The 17,099-nt window shown below is 67.7% G+C and overlaps 1 protein-coding gene across 1 annotated transcript; it reads right to left on the reverse strand.

The window, feature by feature from the left end:
* Positions 1-4,751: 4,751 nt before the first annotated feature.
* Positions 4,752-14,835, reverse strand: NPTX1 (neuronal pentraxin 1). The gene is made up of 5 exons (XM_029056735.2): positions 14,384-14,835; positions 11,517-11,724; positions 9,172-9,416; positions 6,533-6,712; positions 4,752-5,611 (listed from the first exon to the last, which is right to left on the reverse strand). Exons 1-5 carry the CDS (start codon positions 14,825-14,827, stop codon positions 5,390-5,392), a joined length of 1,299 nt encoding a protein of 432 aa, XP_028912568.1. The 5' UTR covers positions 14,828-14,835; the 3' UTR covers positions 4,752-5,389.
* Positions 14,836-17,099: the final 2,264 nt, after the last annotated feature.

The following is a 17,099-nucleotide window of genomic DNA, read 5'->3' on the forward strand; positions in this document are numbered from 1 at the left end:
GCTCGTTGGTGTCTCTTCTCGTGCTCTTGTGGCGACGGAGGCAGAGGTAGAATTGTCACCCCAGGAGTAGTTGCGATAATAATGTCTCCCCCTGGACATTAAGCTTCTCAAGGGCGGGGACCGTGGTTCTTTTCCCTTTAAGAGGCCGCGTGGCGTGGCCTAGTGGAAAGCGCCCGGGCCTGCGAGTCAGAGGACCCGGGTTCTCATCGTGTGACCTTGGGCCGGTCGTGTCACTTTTCTGGGCCCCCGTTCCCTCGTCTGGAAAATGGGGATTAAATCCTGATCCTCCCTATTTAGATTCATGAAGCCCCTGTGGGACAGGGACCGCGTGTCCCTGATACAATAAGTTGATACAATCAACTCGTATCGACCCCAGCGCTTAGTGCAGTACTTGGTGCCTAGTAAGTGCTTAGCCGTACCGTAGTCACTTTGGGGGGAAGCACTTCAGCCTCGTGGAAGGAACGGGGAGGGGAGCTGGTCGTTGGCTGGCGGCTCCGGGGACGTGGCCCGCGGTGCCAAGAGGGACAGCAGGAGGTCTCTCAGCAAGGAGGGTCTACGAGCTTAAGCCTCCCCCTCGAGACTGGAAGCTCACTGTGGGCAGGGACTTCTGCGTCTGTTTATTATTCCGTTGTCCTCTGCCACCGCTTTGCTTGCGGTGAACGCCCAATAAGTACAGTTGAATGAATCGAATGACTGTTGTTCTGGTGGACTCACCCTAGCGCTCAGTCCAGGGCCGTGCGCCCAGGAAGCACTCAGTAAATACGCCGGGAGATCTGAGGGTTGGGGGAACCTTAGGCAAGCCGCTTCACTCCTCTGGGCCTCATCTGGAAAATGGGGATGGAGACCGGGGGACCGGGACTGCGCGTGACCCGATTCGCTTGTATCCACCCCAGCGCTTAGTACAGTGCCTGGCACGTAGCAAGCGCTTAAGAAACACCACACCTTATTATTATCGTTCGGAGGAGCCCAGGGGACCAGATGGGCATGGAAAAGCCAAAGGGCTCAAGGATGGCCGAGCACCCTCGGATCCCCTCTCCCCCCCCCCCCCGGGGGGTCGGTGGCGGGTGCGGATTCCGTGTCTCCGAACAACCGGGGAGCTGCTCGATATGTCCCACCCGTTAGCCTGAATTCAGCGGGCCTCGTCGGCGGAGGGGTCACGAGAAGGTTTGGGGGGGGAAGAAAAAAGCGAGAAGCCACAGGTCTTTCTTCACTCTTTACTGTGTAAAAATAAACTCAACAATTCATGTCCTTTTAGCAAGAGAATGAGAAAAGAAAAGCAGGACTACCAGTAGAAACAACACGTTTACACAACTCCTGCTGGGACGGGAGGGGCTGGGCCCCAGGACCCCAACCCCATTTGAAACCAAAGAGGTTGCAGACTGGAGGAAAAATGTACAGCTTTGGTCGGCAAAGAATGACAAAGTAAGATACATCGATTCCCTCTCGTTCGATACGGTATGTACAGCGGGTCACTCTCACCCTTAGATTTGTCCTCTCTTTTGTTCTTGTTGGGTTTTTTTGTGGGCTTTTTTTTATTTTGTGGGGGGTTTTTTGTTGTTGTTGGTCTTTTGGGGTTTTTTATGGCAGATCCGGATAAAATTGGGACTCGGGTCGGGCCGTTCTCTCTCCAGGACCCGTCTCCCTCCCTCCCTCTCTCAGCAAACCGCGCTTCAGATTATCCGCTCCCTAAAACAATCCATTCCCAGCCGTTGACCGACGGGCTTGAACTGGCAGAGATTTCAAGGGAAAGACCCCTGCTGCCTCGAGCCCCATTGGGGTCGCCGGCAGGTGGGCACCGATGCCTCGTCTCTCCTTCCCTGCCCCTCTCCCACCCTCCCTCTCTTTGACCGCATCCTTCTTCCCCCCTCCGTTTCATCCTATCATCCTCTCTCCTCCATCTCCGTTTCCCTCTCTCTCCCCTCATTTCCCCCTCTCCGTCGCTCCTTCCCTCCGTCTTTCCCTCTCCATCCCCTTCTCCCTCTCCTCTTCCCGCCCTCTCGCCGTCCCTCCCGAGTCTCCATCGCTTTCCTCGTCCTAGCGGCGGAAGAACAGGACGGAATATCCCAGCCCCCAGCCCTCCCCGGGGTCAGTCTCAGGCAGCGCCAGAGCGTAACGTCGACCTCTCCCTCCCCGACTCTCTCGCCCTCCCCGCCAGCCCCGGATGCCACCTCTTTGGAGCAGGCCGTCGTGACCCTCGTGCTGACAACAGCCCTGGCCTATTCCCCTTCCTCCCACCCGCCCCTTCCCCACCCCTCTGCAAAATGCACTCTCTGCCTGGAATCTCAGGACTAGCAACGAGGCACCCTTTGCGGTTCTAGAACCTAACCCCCCCCCTGTGTCTACAAAAGGAAAAGAAGAAACCATACAAAACGCATCTCTCGTCTTCCAAAATATACGCTTCCGGTCTTAAGCCTGAAAGTAGTTGCAAAGGAGCAGTAGATTGGGTTCATTCTATATATTGTTGGGGGGGGGGGTTTCCCATAAAAATACCTTTGTTTGGTAATAAATTTTCCTTTTACAATAAGAGAAATAGCACTGGGGTATCAAAAGCAGGAAGGCTTAGGGCGGGGGAAAGAAATCTCAGCTTCCCGGGCCTTGAGAAGGCTATTTCACAGCTCTCACCCTTCGGGGGGCCGGAGGGGCGGGGAGGGGACGGAAGAGGGGGGTCTTTGAGGGGAGAGGCTGGGCACCAGCTAGGCAAAGGGCAAGCGCGGCCTCGACTGTGGCTTATCTTTAATCGTATTTCCTAAGTGGCATTACCTGAGAGAGGTCTGGGGTATTTAGTGCAAAAGGGCACGTGGGTCAAGACTGAGGAATCGGTGGACCCGGGGAACCCGGTGGGGGCTCTCGTGATTTCCAGCTTCTGCCTCGAGGGATCGTGCCGGGGGCGGGGACGGGGACGGGGGCCCGACAAGCGGTCCGGAGGCAGGGCGAGGAAGCCGGGAAGAGGGATGGGTGTAGCGGAAAAGGGGTCCGAGTCCCCCCGCTCCTCCCGTCTCCCCCCGCCCCCCGCTTCGGACCACCGCGCGGCGGGGGGGACGTCGGAGGGGCCGCGCCGGGGTCCCGTCTCCCGCGGAGGGACCCGATCTGGCCCGCGGCGCCGAAGGCGCGGCGCCTAGCACGGCCCGGGCGCCGGACGGACCGGCCGCCTCGGCCCTCAGCTCCCACGCTCCCCGTCGGGTGGGGCGGGGAGGCCTGGGGTTGATCGGTCCCCTCCCGATTTTAAATTTTATGATGGGGTCCTTTTTTTTTTTTTCTCCTTTTTGACTCCCTCAACCCAGATGAGGGAGAATAAAGAAATAATCATCCGTCCTTCGGCCTCCTAAGTCACCCTGGGATGGTAAGAGCGATTCTGATCGGCAACACACGGGCGTCACGGGACACTTGACAGAGGGCCGTCGCTCGACCGACGCGGGTCTGCAGGCATCCATGCAGGTGGGGGCGGGGGGAGGGGGGTGGGCAGGGGGCCGAACGAGCCCCCCGGAGAAACATGCAAGCACAAAAACCACCTTAGGGAAACCCAAGGAGCTTGGATGAGACACAGTGCTGAAGAGCCCCAACCCCACTCACAGTTTCACAACACGCCTCTCGGCGTCTGCCCCTGACCCTTTGGGGGAACGTGGCCGACCAGCCGTCGCCGACGGAGCGGGCCCGGTTGAACGCGTGGGCACGTGGGTGTCCACGCACATCCGCCCCGCCCCCCACGTGGCGTCAGTCACGAGACGAACCCGTGTTTGAGGAGACGGGCACCTCCCCGTTGGGAAACAGAACAGCGAGACGCCTGTGCCTGCCGCCGCAGAGCCCGGCGACGGCCCCTCGCCGGAGACACGCAAACCCCGCGCTAGACTCCCCGTGGGGGCACGGCGGGGGGCCGGCCCTGAGCACCACCTGACTTCTGTGGACCGAGAGCTCGGTCGAAGGTGTGGGGGGGGAGTCGACCTACCCCCAAGCAGGGGAGGGGGCGGTGGAAATCGCCCCGCATCTCCTTCCCTACCCCCGCCCCCGGGGCCGACGAAGAAGAGCCGCCACGAGGCCGCTCTTCTCTTGGAGAGAGCTCATTCGACGGCGCCCGCCTGAGAGAGGTCATCGCCTCCGGGGTCGGGCTTCGTCGGGGTTGGGGCCCAGTTGGTGGGGAGGGGGCCGCCGTCGGCGGCCCCCGCCTCGATCCCCCCGGCGGGGCTTCCCAGCTCCGGAGGTCTCCGTCACCGTCCCCGACTCCCGGGGCCTCTCTCGGGCCCGCCGCCGCCGCCGGGTGTGGGCGGGCCGGGGGAAGGAGACGAGATCACAGCGATAATCTAGTCGGGAGGGGTTTTCCTCGGATGGCTGACCAGAGGCCGGGGCCCTGGCTTCGAGACCCGCCGGGGACGGGCCGGGAGGCCCGGGGCGCATCCGCCTGAGCCTGCCCGGCCTCCTGCCGAGTCGAGATCGAGGAAGGGAACGGGGCGGGGGGGGGGGGCGGGGAGGGGCGCCCATCAGCCCCCCCGGACCGCCACGGGGTCACGTCGGAAGCCGGGGTGGGGGGTCGGGGGCGGCGGGGGGCGGTCGGGCCGCAGGGGAGGAGGGAGGGTCTCCCCGGGCCCTCGGCCCGAGGGAAGGAAATGGCTGAGAGCGGGGGGCCGGCCCAGGACGGGGTAGGCCCGGACCTTGAGGTCCGCCCCCCCCGGCCCTCCTGACCGGGGGAGCCAGGGAGGGCAGGCACTTCGCCTCTCCGAGAGAATTTGCTTTTCGTACAAAAATCCCAATTCTCTGTGGCGAGGCGCCCCGGCCTGTAACGAACTGCATAAAAGACATTTATTGTATCAATATAGAGCTCTGTCCTTCTTAAAAAGGTCGCAAATGAAGACAAATGGTGTGTTGCTCAAGACGTTGCACCAGCCCAAAGGCACTCAGGCTTCAAACCAAGTGGGCAAATACAGAAAATTCGACCGGTTGTGAGATTTCCGCCCCCCCGCCCCGCCCCGCCAGAGCCAAAGAAACGAAACGCAGAGAAACCAAGTCTCATTCCAAAAGACCCCTCCCCGGCTCCGACCCTCCCCCCACCCCCGCCCACCCCCCATCCCCGGCCAAGTCTCCCCACCTACTTCCGCGCGGGTCGAAAGGCAGGTGGGGCCCGCGTCGGCCGTAGCCCGGGGTTCGCCTGAGAGATTAAGTCCGAGGCTCCTGGAGAGATGCGCGGTTTCCTTCGGGGACGGACGAGACGAGCGCGATCGGCCGCGGGGGCGGCGGGGGCGGGGGCGCGCGGGGGGCGGGGAGGGGGGACACGGACGGGGAGGAGGACGCTGGCCCGAATTCATTCCTGGGGAAGGGCGAGAAGAAGAAGAGAGCGACGGGCGAGGAGGGCGAGGAGGGCTCAGAGCGGGGCGCGGCGGGAGGCGGCGGGGAGGACCAGTTAGTTGATCTGGCGGCAGGCCTCGAACGTCCACTTGGTCGCGCCCCCGTAGATGTCGATGTTGGTCTCGGCCCAGGCGATGACGTTGCCGGCCGGGGCCTTGGTGCTGCACGTGGCCAGGTTGTAGATCTCCCCCGGGGTCAGCTTCCGGTCCCAGACGTTGAAGTGGGCCAGCTCGCCCACGAAGGCCTGCGTGGCGTCGAATCCCCCGCCCAGCGTGTCCTGCCGGAGAGAGCGGGGCACGGGGTCGGCGCCTTGACCGGGCGCTCGGGACGCGCCGGGCGTCGGGGCCGGGGGCGTCGATCCAAGCTGACCGGGAGCCCGCCGCGGGCAGGGAACGAGCCCGCTCGGCCCGTCGGGTCGGACTCACCCGAGCGCTTGGAATCGTTAACCGCGGCGCCGGTTGAGCGCTCACCAGGCGCCGGGCACGGTACCAAGCACCGGGGTGGGTGCCGGCAGATCGGGTCGGACGCAGTCCCCGTCCCAGGTGGGCTCACGGTCTCAGTCCCCGTTTTACGGGTGAGGTCACCGAGGCCCGGAGAATCGACCCCAAGGCCCCCGAGCTCGATCCTCTAGGTCACGCGGTCGGGGCCTTCGCGAGGGAAGCGATCGAGCCGGGGAGGGAGCCGCGGGCGGGCGCGTGGGCGGGCGTCCGGTCTGCCGGGGCCCACGTGTTTCTCGGCCGGCGTGTCATCCTCTCCGCAGCGCTCAGTCCAGCGCTGCGCGCCCAGTAAGCTCTCGGCGGATACCGTCGCTTGACCGATCGTGTGTGTGTGTGTGTGTGTGTACGCGCATCGCGCCGCGAAAGGCTCCGTCCCCTACCTCTACCTGGTTCCCACCTGACAGGTCCCCCCCTCTCCAACCGGGGTCCGTTGAAGGGGGCGGGGGGCGGATCTCAGACCCTCCCGGCCGGGTCCCTCTCGGGTCCCCGCGGCCGCCTCTCTCCCGGCCTCGAGGCCGGTCGGTGCCTCCGCCCCGCCGGCGGTCTGTGACTCGGCGGGTGAGTGTGTGTGTGTGCGCGTCTCACACGCTCTCCCTTCTGTCCCAGACCCCCCAGCCGGAGCCCAGAGTCAGACAGCGGGGCCGGGGGCGGGACCCTCCGTCGGTCCCCCCCGCCCGCCCGCCCCCCGGCGGCCCCCGTACCTGCTCCTGGCCCAGCACCAGCACGCCCTGGGGCTTGATGGGGTGGTAGGGGGCCAGGTTCTCCCCGTTGCCCCCCTGGGTGCCGTCCTGGTAGGCCTCCCACACGCCGTCCCGAGTGGTCCAGGTGATGCAGATGTGATGCCACTTGCCGTCGTTGATCACGAAGGGCAGCTTGGCCACCTGGGGAAGGAGCCCGGGGCCGGTTCGGCTAGCCCGGCGGGACCGCCCGCGACCAACCCGTCGAGGGCACCTATCGAGCGCTCCCTAGGCGGACCGAGCGGCCGGGAGAGGCCGTTCCGGCAGAGCGAGCGGGCGGGCCCGCTCCCCGCCCCCGAGCCTCCGTCTAGAGGAGTGACCGGAATCGTCCGTCGGGGGGTCCACCGGCCGGCTGCCCTGTGAGGCCGGGGACTCCTGCTGCTTGCTGGACCCCCCCCCCCCCCCCCCGAGCTCTCGGTACAGCGCCCCGCACACAGAACGCTCCGTACGACCGATGGATCGTTTCTATTACCCGTCTCCCCCGACTCGGACACCCTCGTTCCTCTGGACTGGAAGCTCATCAGGGGGCGGGGAACACGTCTCCTATTCCGTTGTATCCCCTCCTCCCGAGCGCCTCGTACAGCGCTCCGCACGCGGTGAGCGTTCCGTAAACCCCACCGTCCGATGGGGAGACCGTCGGCTCGTTGCGGACGGGGGTCGGTAGACACCACCTCTCCCGTACCGTCCCCTCCCGAGCCCTCAGTCCGGTCTCCGCACACGGCAAGAGCTCAATAAATACCGCCGACGGGTCGGCCGTTCCCAGACCGGACGCCCTCCGTCCAGGCTCTGAAACCGAGCCCCCGGTGATCCCGGGGTCCGGCCCGTTTCCTTCCAGAGCCCCAAACCGCTCCGTCTGCGCCCGTGTGCGCGCACGCGCGCGTCCTCCCTGCGTTCCTGGGAGGCGGGCATTAGTTTCCCCCCATGGTAGATGGGGAGACTGAGGCTCACCGGGAGGGCGAGAGGTTTGCTTAGGGTCACCGGTCCGGGAGGAAGCCGGGACCCAGCGATGTGGCTCCCGGCCCGCGGGCTCTGACCGCTTGGCGACCCGCCGCCGCCGCCTCCGGGATTGGGAAGGGAGGAGGGTTCGAGGTCGACTCCGCAAGCCCTGGGTTTGGTGCCTGGTGGAACGCTGACACCGGGGGTGGGGGCGGGGGGGTGTGTCCAGCGAGTGACCGACCCCGGCCCCGAGCCCATCCCCTCTGGCCTTGCAGCCACCCCGGCGAGGCCCAGTCTCGGGTTCGAGACCCGTGCGGAAGGCCAGTCCCTAAGCGGCTCGACGGCATCGATCCCATCTCCATACCCTCCCAACTGCCCGGTCGAGGGCTCTGCCCCCGGCAGACCATCGGCACGGGCTTGGGAGTCAGAGATCACGGGTTCTACTCCCAGCTCTGCCGCTAGTCAGCTGTGTGACCTCGGGCAAGTCGCCCGGCTTCCCTGTGCCTCAGTCACCTCATCTGTCAAATGGGGATTAAAACTGGGAGCCCCACATGGGACAAACCGATCACCCCGTATCCCCCGGCGCTTAGAACAGTGCTTTGCACACGGTAAGCGCTTAACACATACCACCGTCAGCTCCCCGAGGGCAGGGGCGGCACCTCCCACCTCCGCTGTACGGCGCTTCGCCCGAGGCGAGCGCTCGGTACTACTGCCGGAGCGGCCCATCGACCGCCCCTCCTCCGTGATGCCCAACCGCCCCGCGGCAGCCCTGCGTCGGCGCTCATCCGTTCGGTCGTATTTATTGAGCCCTTACCGCGTACGGGGCGCCGTACCGGGCGCTTGGGAGAGGCCGAGAGAACAATAAGAAGCGAGTCCACGAAGCCTTCCCCGTCCGAGCCCTCCCTCTCACTCCCTTCCGCGTCGCCCTGACCTGCTCCTTTCATTCATCCTCCCTCCCGGCCCCACGGCACATATGGAGAGAGCTGTCGTTCATTTATTTATATCTATATATTCATCTCTGTCTCCCCCTCTACACCGCGAGCTCGTTGTGGGCAGGAAATGTGTCTGTCTGCTGTAATGCCGTACTCTCCTAAGTACCTAGTACAGTACGTCGCACGCGGGAAGCGCTCATTAAATGATTGAATGGAACAACAGACACAGTCCCCGCCCACAACCGGCTGACAGTCTTGTGGAGCGCTGCCTGCGTGCGGAGCGCTGGGCCGAGCGCCCGGGAGAGTCCGACGGAGGAATGAACGGACGCATTCGCTGTCCGCAGCGAGCTGACGCCCTTGTGGAGCGCTGCCTGCGTGCGGAGCGCTGGGCCGAGCGCCCGGGAGAGGCTAATAGAGCAGTAAACGGACGCATTCCCTGCCCGCAACGAGCTGACGGTCTTGTGGAGCGCTGCCTGCGTGCGGAGCGCTGGGCCGAGCGCCCGGGAGAGGCCGACGGAGCAATAAACGGACGCGTTCCCTGCCCGCAACGAGCCGACCGTCTAGAGGCGGCGGGAGAGAGACACGAATAATAAATAAATAACGGCTAGGGACTCGAGTGCCGGGGGGGGGGGGTGGGAGGGGGAGCGACGCCCCCCCCCCCCCCGGACTACAGTCTCACTTCCCCTCGCTCTGATGGCGCGGTGGGGGGGGGGGGGCGACCCGGGGGGGCCCTACCTTGTCGTTGATGAGGATCTCCATCGGGTTGTTGCCCCACTCGATGAGGACGAGCTCGTTGGCCTGTCCGGGCACGGCGTAGGAGAAGGGGGTCCCGACGCCCGGCGAGGCGTTGGACTTGAGCCACATGCACACGGTGAAGGCGTACATCTCCGGCAGGCTCTTCTTCACCTTGGCGTACATGTAGTTGGTCCGCAGGGGGAACGTCAGCTGGAACTTGTCCCCCGGGCGGTTGTCCCTCTGACCTGCGGGGCGGGGACGGCCCCGCGACCACGTTAGTCTTCTAGCGTGGCCTCCGTCCGTTCGGTCGTATTTATCGAGCACCTCCTGTGTGCAGAGCACCGGACTGAGGCTTGGGCGAGGGCAGTCGGTTAAGCGTTCTATTTATCTCGATTCGATTCGTCTCGATTCGTCGCCGTCGTCCCCGTCCGTCCGGCCCCCCCGATTAGACCGGGCGCCCGTCGGAGGGCGGGGACCGTCTCTATCTGTTACCGACGTGCCCATTCCAAGCGCTCGGTACGGTGCTCTGCGCGTAGGAAGCGCTCGGTAAATACTATCGGATGAAAGAGTGAATCTGTAAAGTGGGGATTGAGAGCGTGAGCCCTCTGTGGGACCGGAACTGTGTCCACCCTAACTCGTATCTTCGCCGGTACTTAGCGCTTGGCACACAGTCAGCACTTAACAGGTACCATTATGAGCGTTATTAGTATCGGCAGTAATGACGACGGTATCCGTTAAGCACTCACTATGTGCCGGGCACCATACTAAGCGCCGGGGTGGATCCGAGCAGATCCCCGCCCCACGTGGGGCTCGCGCTCTCGATCCCCGTTCTCCAGGCGAGGCAACCGAGGCCCAGAGAAGGGAAGCGACTCAGCCCAGGTCACGCGGCGGACACCCGTTGCCGAACCGTCCGTTCCGAGCGCCCAGTACAGCGCTCTGCACGTAGTAAGCGCTCAGTAAACACTATCGAATGAACGCGGCGGAGCTGGGATTAGAACCCAGGATTTTCCGACTCCCGGGACCGGGCAGGCGCTTAACACGGTGCTGGGCGCCCAGCAGGCGCGTCGCAAGATTCCCTTCTCGTTACTGGGGGCCGGGGGGGGGAGATACCGGAAAGAGCCCGGGCTTGGCAGTCAGAGGTCACGGGTTCGAATCCCAGCTCCGCCACCTGTCAGCCGGGTGACCGTGGGCGAGGCACTGAACCTCCCCGGGCCCGAGTTCCCTCATCTGTAAAATGGGGATTAACCGTGAGCCTCACGTGGGACGACCCGATCACCCCGTATCTACCCCGGCGCTCAGAACGGCGCTCTGCACCTAGTAAGCGCTTCACAAACACCAGCAGTATCATCATTATACCGGGGCACCAGGGCCATCCTCCCCCCGTGGGCAACCGCGGTGCCCGCACTGGGCAAGGCGTAACGGCCGGAGCTCCGGCCTGGGGGTCCGAAGATCGTGGGCTCGAATCCCGGCCCCGCCGCTCGTCTGCCGGGTGACCTCGGGCGAGTCACCTCGCTTCCCCGGGCCTCGCTTCCCTCTTGCGGAAAACGGGGGCCGAGACCGCGAGCCCGTTCCGACCCGGCTTGCTCGGATCCACCCCGGCGCTTACTACAGTGCCTGGCACGTAGTAAGCCCTTACCGAAGGCCGTGATCAGTACAGTTACCAGGAGTTGTGTGTGGGGGTGGGGGGGTGGGGGGGTGTAATTCGAGGGGGCAGACACGGGAAACCGCTCAGAGCGCGAAGGGCACCGGCGACCACATCACCCGCGCCCCACACGGCCCGGGCGGGCGGCCGGGGCCCGCGGCCGGGCCCTCGGGAGACCTGGGTTCAAATCCGGGCTCCGTCCCCCGCCTGCCGGGCGGGCCCCGGCCCCGGGCCTCGGTTTCCTCCTCCTCCTCCCCCTCCTCTAAAAACGGGGAGGCGGGGACCCCGTCGGACCCGGCCGAGGCTCGGAGCCTCCCCGGCGGGCCCAGTCCAGTGCCGGGCGTCCGACAGAGAGGGCGGTGATGGGCAGTGGCATCCCCCCCCCCCTCCCCCCCCCCCGTCCTCTCCATCCTCCCCGGCCACGAAGGCCACGAGCGAGGCCAGGCGGCTCCGCCGGGACCCCTCCCCTCCTCCTCCTCCTCCTCCTCCTCTCCCCCCGCGCTCCGGTGGCAAGGATTCATTTCCTCGGTTACGTAACGGCCGTTCAGCCGGCCCTCTGCGGACTCGCGCGCACACACGCACACTCTGTCTCTGCTTGCCGCCCCCCTCCCGCCTATTTCCTCCGTCCGGTCCGGGGGTCCCGGGGGGGGGTCCCGGCCCTCCTCCCCCTCCCCCCCCCCCCCCCCCGGTGCCCCCCGGTGACCTTTCTCCAGGTCGCTGATGCGCTGGTGCAGGGAGGTGAGGGCGCTCTCGATCTTGAGGCGCTCCTCGGTGTGGTTCGCGGGGCCCGGCCGGCCCTCCTCCTCCAGGCCGCCCACCCGGGCCAGGACCTGCCGCTCCAGCTCCTCGATCTTGCTCTGCAGGGCGTCCTTCAGCCGGTCGGTCTGCCCCGACGAGTTCAGGCGACTCGACTGACGGCCGCCCCGGCGGGACGGGGAGACGAAAAGGAGGAGGAGGAGGAGGAGGAGGAGGAGGAGGTGAGGCTCGGACCCCCGACCCCGGGCCCCCCACAACAACAACAACAACAACAACAACCAGAACCACCTCCCTCCTCCTCCTCCTCCTCAAGCGCTTCCTAAATGCCGGGCTCCGTACCGAGCGCCGCGGCCGTCGCCGGAAGCGAATCGGCTCGGACACCACCCGGCCACCCCATTCCGTGAGCGCAGACCGGGCGCCGGGCTCCGTACCGAGCGCCGCCGCCGTCGACGGAAGCGATTCGGCTCGGACGCAACCCAGCCGCGACAGTTCTTCAGCGCAGCCCGATAACGACGTCGGCATCCGTTAGGCGCTCGCTACGCGCGGAGCGCCGGGCGCCGTACCGGGCGCCGGGGGGATGGCCACGGAGCAAACGGGGTCCGATGCCGCCGGGCCCGGCGCTCCTCCAGCGCGGGCCAGGCGCCGGGCACCGTACCGAGCGCCGGGGGGAGCGTATACGAGCGGATCGGGTCGGACGTAACCGAGCCAAGATATCTCTCGAGCGAGGACCTGGCGCCGAGCACCGTACCGAGCGCTGGGGGGGATGCAAGCAAATAAATCGGGTTGGACACAACCGAGCCAAGCTACTTCTCGAGGGCGGACCGGGTGCCGAGCACCGTACCGAGCGCTGGGGGGGATGCAAGCAAATAAATCGGGTTGGACACAACCGAGCCAAGCTACTTCTCGAGGGCGGACCGGGTGCCGAGCACCGTACCGAGCGCTGGGGGGGGGGGGTGCAATCAAATAGATCGGGTTGGATACAACCGAGCCGTTTCTCGAGGGCGGACCGGGTGCCGAGCACCGTACCGAGCGCTGGGGGGTGGGGGGGATGCAAGCAAATAGATCGGGTTGGATACAACCGAGCCGTTTCTCGAAGGCGGACCGGGTGCCGAGCTCCGTCCTAAGCGCTGGGGGGGGGGGGGATGCAAGCAAATAGATCGGGTTGGATACAACCGAGCCGTTTCTCGAGGGCGGACCGGGTGCCCGAGCACCGTCCTAAACGCTGGGGAGGGGGCGGATGCGAGCAGATCGGGTCGGACGCGACCCAACCACGCTATTTCTTGAGCGCCCACTGGGTGAGGAGCGCCGTACCGAGCGCTGGGGAGAGTGCGGTAGCCCCGATCCCTCGGCCCCGAGGAGCTCGGGAAGCCCACGGTGTGCAGAGCCCCGGGCGGAGCGTTCGGGGGAGTGCAGAAGCCCCGATCCCTCGGCCCCGAGGAGTTTTGCGAGCCTACGGGCGTGCAGAGCCCCGAGCGGAGCGTTTGGGGGAGTGCAGAAGCCCCGATCCCTTAAACCCGAGGAGCTCGGGAAGCCCACGGTGTGCAGAGCCCCGAACGGAGCGTTTGGGGGAGTGCAGAAGCCCCGATCCCTTAAACCCGAGGAGCTCAGCGAGCCTACGGGCGTGCAGAGCCCCGGGCGGAGCGTTCGGGAGGGTGCAGAAGCCCCGATCCCTTAAACCCGAGGAGCTCGGGAAGCCCGCGATGTGCAGAGCCCCGGGCGGAGCGTTTGGGGGAGTGCAGAAGCCCCGATCCCTCGGCCCCGAGGAGCTCGGGAAGCCCACGGTGTGAAGAGCTCCGGGCGGGGCGCTCGGGAGGGTGCAGAAGCCCCGATCCCTCGCCCCCGAGGAGTTTTGCGAGCCTACGGGCGTGCAGAGCCCCGAGCGGAGCGTTTGGGGGAGTGCAGAAGCCCCGATCCCTTAAACCCGAGGAGCTCAGCGAGCCTACGGGCGTGCAGAGCCCCGAACGGAGCGTTCGGGGGAGTGCAGAAGCCCCGATCCCTCGCCCCCGAGGAGCTCAGGAAGCCCACGGTGTGCAGAGCCCCGAACGGAGCGTTTGGGGGAGTGCAGAAGCCCCGATCCCTTAAACCCGAGGAGCTCAGCGAGCCTACGGGCGTGCAGAGCCCCGGGCGGAGCGTTCGGGAGGGTGCAGAAGCCCCGATCCCTCGCCCCCGAGGAGCTCAGGAAGCCCACGGTGTGCAGAGCCCCGAACGGAGCGTTCGGGGGAGTGCAGAAGCCCCGATCCCTTAAACCCGAGGAGCTCAGCGAGCCTACGGGCGTGCAGAGCCCCGAACGGAGCGTTTGGGGGAGTGCAGAAGCCCCGATCCCTCGCCCCCGAGGAGCTCGGGAAGCCCACGGTGTGAAGAGTCCCGGGCGGAGCGGTCGGGAGAGCGGGGCCCCCCTCCCCGCGGCCCCGAGCTCGCCGTTCCCCGGACGGTCCCGCCGGCTCGGGCGGAGCCCCCCGCCCCCCGTCCCGTCGGGCCGGCGGCGATCCTCGGGGGTCGGGCGCCCGCCGCTCGCGGAGCCACGACCCGGACGCCCGGGAGGGGACCAAGGGGGGGGGGGGGTCGGGCGGCCCCCCTCCCTCCTCTCTTCGGGGCGTCCGGTCCCCCCCCCCCAGCCGTCACCTCCCAACGGACCGAGGCCCCCGGCCCGGGGGTCGGCCCCCGGCGAGCGCCCCGCAGATGGCCTCGGGCGAAGGCGCCGGGCGGCGGAGCCCCCCGACGTGGGCATCCTGGCGTACCGAGCGCCCGGGGGGACGACGGGGACGGGGACACACACACCCACACCCACCCACACGGGGACGGGGACGGGGGTACCTCGAGGCTCTCCAGCCGGGTCTTGAGCGACTGCAGGGTGTGGGCGAGCCGGGCCAGGGCGTCGGCGGCGTTGGCGGGGCGGGCCGGGGGGCCCGGGGGGCCCGGGGGGCCCGGGGGGGCCCCGGCCCCCGGCGGGCTCCGGCTCTCGCAGCGGGCCAGCTTGGCCGTCAGCTCGCGGATGGCGTCCCGCTGGCCCGCGATGGTCTCCTTCTGCTGGACCACCGTCTCCCGCAGCTGCAGGACGCTGGCGCGGAGCCCCTCGGCGCCCCCGGGGCCCGCCGACCCCCCGCACACGTCCGTGTCCGCCGGCACCGAGGTGCAGATGAAACGCGTGGGGCCCGGGCCCCCCCCAGCCGGGCCCCCCAGGGCCAGGCCCCCCGCCAGCCACAGCAGCAGGCAGCGGCAGCCGCAGCGCCGGGCCCGGGCCGCCCCCGCCCCCGCCATGCCCGACCCCCCGGACGCCCCCCGGACGCCCCCCGGCACACTGCCCGGCACACTGCGGTACCCGCGCCCCTTTATAGGCGGCCGGGCCGGGCCGGGCCGGGCGGGGCCGGGGGCGGGAGGGGGGGGGGCGGCCCGGCCCGCCCCGCCCCGTCCCGCCCCCCGCGTCATCGCGCCCGGGAATCCCGCTTTAACGGGGCTCCCCCCCCGCCCCCCCCCCCCCGCCGCCCTCCCCCGGACGCCGGACGGCGCCCTAATCCGCCGGACCCGGCCACGGGACGGGACCGGACCGGACGAGAGAGGACTGAAGGACCGGACGAGACTGAAGGACCGGACGAGACGGGACCGGACGGGACCGAAGGACCGGACGAGAGAGGACCGGTCCCCTCCCCTCCCTCTCCCTCCCCCACCTCGCCCGGCCCCGGGCGGAGGCGCCGCCCGCTCCGGCCTCGGTTCGTGCCCGCCCGGGACCCCCGGCCGCCGGGCGGCCCGGACCCCGGGGGCGGGGGCTGCGGCCCCCGAAGGCAGGGGGACGGTCCGGGGGGGGGGAGAGGGTCGCCTCCGGGCCGGTCAGCCCGTCGGCGGGCAGGGAGGGGGTCCTGTCTGTCGCCCACCTGTCCATTCCGAGCGCTCCGCACGGGGCGGGCGCTCGATGAATACGATCGACCGAACGGATGGCTCCGGGGGGTCCGCCTCCCCCACCTCCCCGTCCCCCCTCCCCTCGATGGGGTTGGGGGGGGGGGCCGGGGGCTGCTCCTCACCAACCTCTCCTGGGCGGGGAAAAAAGTGGAATTTGATTTTCTCTTTAAACCCCCCAAACCTGCCCCCTAGTAGCCGGAGGGCGTCTCGGCGACGGCCCGCCCCGAGCACCTTGACCCCGGGGGCGGTTTGGATCGATCGGTCCATCGCTGGTGTTCACTGAGGGCTTCGTGGGCGCGGAGCGCTGTGCTAGGCGCTCGGGAGAGCGCTGGAAGATAGAGCGGGTGGACACGATCCCGGCCCACCGCTCTCCTCGTCCTCCTCCTCCTCGTCCTCGGCGGTGGTTGCTAAGGGTTCCTCCGTCGGGTCGTGGTTCTGGAGCGCTTACCGCCTGCCGGCCGCGGTGGCGTGAGCGCTTGGGCGAGGACCCTAGGACGGTGGACGCGTTCCCCGCCCACGGCGAGCTTAATGACCGTTGGGGTGCTGGGGAGGCGCTTACCGCGTGCCGGGCGCGTAGAGAAGCGGGTGGCCCAGGGGCCGGAGCCCGGGCCCGGGAGTCGGGGGGCCCCGGGGTCCGATCTCGGCTCCGCCGGGCGACCTCGGGCGAATCGCTTCCCTCCTCCGGGCCTCCGGTACCTCGACCGTGAGACGGGGGTGAAGACGGCGTGCCCCCCCCCCGTCGGGGCCGTCGGTCCGGCCCCCGGGGGCCCGGGCCGCGAGGAGCCGGGGAGGCACCCCGGGACCCCACCCTCCCTCCCCTCCCCGCCCCCCGCGGCCCGGACGTTGGTCACCTGCCGGTCGACCCGTGCCCGAAATGCCGGCCGGGCTGCGGTCGTTTCAGATTAGAGCGCGGTGGGGAGACCCGTGGGATTCGGGAGCGACCGGGTGCGCGTTCGCGTGCGCGTGGGTGCTGAGGAGTCCGGGGCCTGCGTCGGGTGGCCTCCGGCCGGTCCGCCCTCGGAGCCCCGGATTTCTCCCCCCCGACCCCCCCCCCCACCGGGAACCGGCCGGCTTCCTTCTCCTCCTGCCCTCACCGCGCCTCGCCGTCTCGATTTCGTTCATTCGTTCGGCCTGGTCTTCGTCAAGCGCCTACTACGTGCCGGGCGCCCGGGCAGATGCAAGATATTCAGGTGGCATTGCAGCCCGGCGTGACGGTATGCGTTCGCTCGGTCGCGTTTATTTAGGGCGCCCACCGGGCGCGGAGCGCCGGGCTGAGCGCCGGGGAGAGGACGGCCTAGACCCCGGAGACGTCCCCCCGCCCGCGGCGGGCTTTCGGTCCGGAGCGCCGAACGACGATCGAGTAGCCGTGACGAGCCCTCCGCTACGATCACGTCCCGGCTCCTCCCGGGCGCCGAGGAGAGGGACGAGAGGCCCGGGTGCTTCCGGCCGGAGGGTCGGGGAGAAGCAGCGGGGCGCAGGGGGTAGAGCGCGGGGGTCGGGGGTTCCGGTCCCCAATTCCAATATCCCATCCGACCTCCAGCTGTCCGCCGGGTGACCCTGGGCCAGTCATTCATTCATTCATTCAATAGTATTTATTGAGCGCTTACTATGTGCAGAGCACCGTACTAAGCGCTTG

Source organism: Ornithorhynchus anatinus, unplaced genomic scaffold (assembly GCF_004115215.2).
Source record: "Ornithorhynchus anatinus isolate Pmale09 unplaced genomic scaffold, mOrnAna1.pri.v4 scaffold_264_arrow_ctg1, whole genome shotgun sequence".
NCBI classification, from domain to species: domain Eukaryota; kingdom Metazoa; phylum Chordata; class Mammalia; order Monotremata; family Ornithorhynchidae; genus Ornithorhynchus; species Ornithorhynchus anatinus.